This window comes from Prinia subflava, chromosome 30 (assembly GCF_021018805.1).
Source record: "Prinia subflava isolate CZ2003 ecotype Zambia chromosome 30, Cam_Psub_1.2, whole genome shotgun sequence".
NCBI lineage: Eukaryota > Metazoa > Chordata > Aves > Passeriformes > Cisticolidae > Prinia > Prinia subflava.
This window is the reverse complement of record NC_086276.1, coordinates 2512328-2518086: the sequence shown is the minus strand read 5'-3', so window position 1 is coordinate 2518086 and position 5759 is coordinate 2512328. Positions and strand designations below refer to the sequence as shown.

Sequence of the window (5759 nt, the reverse complement as noted above, 5' to 3'; positions counted from 1 at the left end):
ACTCCAATAGAACCACATCTGTCACTCCAGGAGGACTTTTTTTGGACTGCTTCCAACACCCTGGCCAACAGGGACTCAGGTCGTATTCCTGACTCCATTAGGGTTTTGTAAGACTTTTGTTTGTTTGTTCGCTTGCTTGGTTTTTTGAATTACTGCATTTGCATTTTTAATATTCCTAGTATAAAACTGTTATTCCTATTCCAATATTTTTGCCTGAAAGCTCCTAATTGCAAAATTATAAAAATTTGGAGGCAGGGGTTTTGCCATTCTCCATTCCAAGGGGAACTCCAGTTTTCCCTGACAGATACCTGTCTTTCCAAACCAAGACAGTGGGTGTTTGTCCCCAGGCAGCCACTCAAAGCTAACTGGGCAGAGGTGCCCAGTCAGGAGGATGGATGTCAGTCCCCTGCCAGCATCTCTGATAAGCCCTGTTTCCTCAGGGCCTGAAGCACCAGGAAGACCTTGAGCATTCTGGGGCATCCAAGAAGTGAAAATCCGCTGAAAAGTGGTTCCTGAGAGCTGTCTCCGTGTCCCTCCCGCATCCCCTGACCTCGCTGCTGCTGGGCACACACCTTCCTCCTCTGCCTGATTTCCACACGAGAGTCCTGCTCAGCCCAGCCGCCCTTCTGCCGCGCCTGCTTGACTTCAGACACTTGGGAATTCCCTGCCCCTGTGCCCTTTGGAGGTGATGTTCAACGAGTGACCAGCACTGAGGGAACCCAGCACCTGCAAAACCATTTTCCATGGAGGCTTTCCTCACCAGTTCCCTGAGCACAGGGAGCTGCTCTCCAAGCTAAAATTGCACAGGTGTACCCTGGCATTTGGGTATTTACATTGTGCAAAGGAGTTCCAAACTGAAATCCTGTCCAAAGGCAAAAGGGGACAGTCCTGGGCAACAGGGATTGAGGTGCAAACCCATGCAAGCACACCAGTGGGGACAGCTGAGAAGCCTTTGGGGCACACATGTCCAGGCCTCGGTTGTGCCAGGCTGCTGCCGAGCTCTGCTGGAGCAGGCAGGGCAGGGGGTGGAAATGGCCGTGCCAGCTTGTCTGGGACTGCTGGCCCTGGTTCCCAGGGGCTGCCCAGGGGAACACTGCCCGCTGCCAGCAGCTCTCAGTGGGATTCCAGGACCCCCAGGGGGTGTCAGCCCCCATCTCTGGGTCAGTGCCCAGCCTGGACATCGGTACCTTGGCCACGCTGGGGGCTGGTCACTCATGTGAAGGAGGAGGCACACCAGGGCCTTCCATGTGTGTTTCTTCATGATGTGCTTGTCCCTCCACACCGTTTTGCCCAGCAGGTCTCTGAAGAGGCAGATGCAGCTCTCCTGCACACACTCTTCCTCCTGCCAGGAAGGAGGAAAGGTGAGCTTCGCACACAGCGCCTCCCTGCCCGCGGCCACCAGGGCTGAGCTGAGGGGGCTGAGGCGAGGGGCGATGCCCCGGGGTCCCAGCCCAGAGCAGCCAGAGGCAGAGCTGGGCTGCAAGGCTCCAAATCCAGCCCAGGAGAGCCCATGGGAGCGGGGCCTGCTGCCAGTGCTGCTTGCAGGGCTGTGCTGCAGGGCAGCTGTCATTGCCCAGGGGCCCTCTGAGGGGCTCAGGCTCCCACATCAGCCTCACCACATCAAAGAGGCGCCAGAGACTGTGCACCACCTTCACAGCAATGGGGATGGCCTCGCTCTTCTTCAGGTGCTTCAGGACATTTTAGAATGAAGCATTAGCAGAATTTTAGAAGATGTCCATGGCCATCATTGAGATGTCCCAAGACCGATGCCACAGGAATTGTGCCAAATCTTGCAGGAGGCCCTTCATTTTTCTTGCCTATTACAAAGACAGTTTCCATTCTGTGAGAACTTCTGTGCCTGGTTGGTCCCCAAGACACCCCCAGGCCACACCATGGCAGGCAGACCTTTGGAGCAGTCATCCCAGCACCTGACTCCCAGCCCAGACCAAACCAGCACCTTCCCTGAGACCTCAGAGTCCAGGTGCCACATGTGTGCCCCTGACAGCAGCCTGCTCATTGTCTCGCTGTCTGCGACAGCATCACCAGAACCCTGAACACCAGAGGGACCATTTCCATTCTTGGATACCTCAGAAAACTCGAGGCTTCGTACAATGGACCCAGCTTCTCCTCTTGCACATGATCAGAGGCCAGCATCTGAAAGAAAGCAGCAGAAAGCCCGGGCAGAGCTGGCAAGGCTCCCGTGGCACAGCTCCCACTTCCCACTGGCAGCTGAGGGCGAGGGCATGTGGGCTTTTCCTGCTGACTCAGAGCCAAGAAAGCAAGGCAAGTGTACTGCTGCTGATTTAAGATGTCGTTGTGCCAGTCCTGGAGTTGGATTAGCAGCTCCTTCAAAACCCTCTCCAGAGTCTGGCACGCAGAGAACATCACCTCCCACAGATAGACTTTGTCTCTGCAAGGCAGAGCTCTGTCAGCAGGGCTTCCTTGGCCACCGCAGCGCAGCCGGGGCCAGCCCTGCAGGACTCGGGGTGCCCGGGGACCCTGCCCAGGCAGGTGGGCACGGCTGATGGGTGCTGCCCATGGGGCTGGGAGCAGCGAGCTGGCTCTGGGTGCCTGGCCAGCTTTGGCTGCTGTGAGCCTGGGCTGGGAAGCGTGGTGGGATGGAGGGCCCTGCTCCCTCTGGGGGTCCTGCAGTGTTCCTTGGGCCTGGCAGACAGAGACTCTTGGGGCCCCTCTCCCCACAGGGTACAAGCACTCTGAGCTTTCAGGGTCAGTACCTGAATATCGGCTCAAACTCCAGAGCTGTCACAACGACTCGCCCAGGCCACTTATTGGCCATCAGGACCAGCAGTGTGCAAAAGCTGTGAGCTGTTGTTGTGTTTTTCTCATCAAAGAAGACAAAGACGTGTCTCACGATGTTTGGCACCTGGAGGGAACAGAGGTGAGGGTGGTGCTGCCACTGTAGTGCAGCCCTGTCTCGGGCTGCCCTGCCCATCCCTCCATCAGGACCTAGAATGCAGTCAGCTCATCTCAAAGCACTGCCAAAGAAGGAAGTTCACATAAGAAGTCACAACAGCAGGCACAGATGGCAAAAACAAAGATGTTAATTCCAGGCCTGAACGGAGGTTTGAAATCCGCACACTGGACAAAATGCCTCTATGCAGACTGTGGGAAAAGCACAGACAGCAAAAACAGCAAGTTGCCACGCCTGGTGAGGCAGGTTTGGGTAACTTGTCTGGTCAAAAATTCCCACCATGGCAAACTGTGGGAAAGGAAGCAACTGCTTACACACAGGCCAACCCAGCACAGACACCTGGTGGATACCCAGGACTCAGACAGATAAAATTGGTACCTCAAGAACACTTCTGGGGATCCCCAGCACCGAGATCAGAAGAGACAGCGATAGGTGACAGTGACCCACGTTTTGGTGACTATCTATGTAATGTGTTGGTGTGTGTCTCTTTCTCCTACTCACTCTCCTCTTTTTCTACCTCCCATTTACTCTTATATTTAACCCATACTGTTGACCTTGGCTCATGGTCTTGTTCACACCTTAACTTTGGCTGAGGCCTCATTTAATGACCCGACCCTAACATTATTTGGGGGTCAGAAGCAGGACCCTAACACCCTTTCTGCTGCCTCAAGGTGTCTTCAGGAGCCTCACAATCCTGGCTTTGGCAGGAAGGGAGGCAGGAACCTGACAGGGCTCAAGGGCAGAGCAACCCAGCCACAGGCCACTTACATCCATCAGCCACAGCTCAAGGGGTTTCATGGCCACCTCCAGAAACTCCACTGGTGCTTTCTTGTCCAGGAGGCTGGAGCGTCCCAAGATCTCGATGGCAGCGAGGACGACGCCTGTCCTCTCAGCAGGCCTGAGGAATCTCCCAAAGGCCTGTGGCAGGAAGGAATTGATCAGAGGCAGTGCCAGGCAGTGCCCCGAGGGCGCTGCTTGGCTGGGCAGTGCCAGCAGCCCTGGCCAGAGGTGCTGGGCAGTGCTGGTGGCAGGGGCCACAGGAAAGCTGGCAGCAGTGCCCACAGTCCCCGTGCAGGGGAGGATGAGGAGGGCACCAGGGCGGGGAGGAGGGCTGAGCTCTGGGATATGGGGCGTGGGCCCTGGCAGGACCCAGGGCTCGCTGGTGGCCAGCAGGGCTGGGGAGCTGCTGCTGCTGCTGCTGGGACACCACAGTGTTCCCTGCTGGGGGACAGTGGGACCCCTCTCGCCAAGCACAGCCCCGCTGATTCTGCACCCATTGCACACACAAATCCCCGGCTGGTGCCACAGATGACAGGCCCAGCAAGGGGGAGGGCTTGGTACCTGAACTCTCCAGGTGCTGGGCGTATCCAGCAAGGAGATGATCTCACATTCCCAGTGTGCTGGAGGCAGGGCATGAAGCTCTGGCCGTGTGGCACCTAAAGAGAGGGGAGACACGGACGCCTGAGTGAGACACAGGCGTTGTGCCAGCAGCTGACCCCGCCCTGACAAGCGTCGGGAGGCAGGAATGGCTGGGGAGCAGTGGGACACAGGAGGAGGTGGTGGGCACTGGTGGAAAGGGGGCCCTGCCTCCCCTGTGTGCACCCAGTGCTGCTGGGCCGGGAAGCTCCGAGCCCCTGGAGCTCTGCATGCAGCCCCCGGTTACACCGTGGCTGCAGTCCTGGTCAGGGGGAAGGGCTCACAGGGCTGGAGCTGGCAGGGTGGAGCAGTCCAGGGGACGCGGGGAAGGGGAGGAGTGGGGCTGAGTCCTGCCTGGAGGAGCAGCTCAGCCACATGGGACCAGCAAGAGCCTGGAAGAGAGTGGGGCAGGAGCAGAGGTGACAGCAGCGCTGGGGACATGGTGGCAGCTGCAGCAGGCACAACAAGGGGACATCACAAGAACAAGGAAGACAAGCAGGTGTATCCGGGGGTGTGGCCATGCACGGGGATGCAGCCCACCACAGCTTCTCTTACATTTCTGCTTAGAGATGAATGTGAAGAGGGAGCAGAGAATGTCCAGCACCATCAAGCTGGTTTCTTCTTTCCTGAACAGCTTGAAAAAGAGATGGCCTAGCAGCTTGCCCAGGACTGGGATTTGGATCTGTCTACAGGCAGCACCACTGTCCTCATTTTGACCAGTCTGGGGGAGGCAGGTAGAAGAGAAGAAGGGCTGAGGGTGGGCAGCTGAGGCCATGCAGGGTTGGCCACTGTTTGCCAGCTGCGCCGGGTTGGACGCTGGTCACGCAGGGTTGGCTGTTAGCCGATGGCTGCGCAGGATTGGCCCCTGGCCACGCAGGGTTGGCCGCTAGCCGCGAAAGGTTGCCCGCTGGTCGATGGCCGCTGGCCGTGCAGGGTTGGCCTCTGGCCACGCAGGGTTTGCCGTTGGCCGCTGACCGCGCAGGGTGGGCTGCTGGCTGCTGACCGCACAGGTTTGGCCACTGGCCACTCAGGGCTGGCCGCGTGCCGCACAGGGTTGACCTCTGGCCACGCAGGGTTGGCCGTTGACCGCTTGCTGCAGAGGGTTGGCCGTTGGCCACTGACCGCGCAGGGTTGGCTGGTGGCCGTGCAGGGTTGGCCCCTGGCAGGGAAGGGTTGGCTGCTGGCCATGGGCCGCGCAAGGTTGGCTGATGGTCGATGGCTGCTGGCCACGCAGGGTTGGCCGCTGGCCACGCAGAGTTGGCCTCTGGTCACGCAGGGTTGGGTGCTGGCCGCTGGCCGCACAGGGTTGGCTGTTGGCCGCTGGCTGTGCAGGGTTGCCTGCTGGTAGATGGCCCCTGGCCACGCAGGGTTGGCCGTGGGCCCCGCAGGGTTTGCCGCTTGCCGCGCAGGG

General features: G+C 58.8%; 1 protein-coding gene across 1 annotated transcript; it reads right to left on the bottom strand.

Moving 5' to 3' along the window:
- Positions 1-398: 398 nt before the first annotated feature.
- Positions 399-5484, bottom strand: LOC134562686 (uncharacterized). Its single transcript, XM_063420192.1, has 6 exons — positions 4904-5484; positions 4274-4368; positions 3701-3850; positions 1617-1688; positions 1188-1342; positions 399-471 (listed from the first exon to the last, which is right to left on the bottom strand). Exons 1-6 carry the CDS (start codon positions 5121-5123, stop codon positions 399-401), a joined length of 765 nt encoding a protein of 254 aa, XP_063276262.1. The 5' UTR covers positions 5124-5484.
- Between the last annotated feature and the right edge of the window lie 275 nt (positions 5485-5759).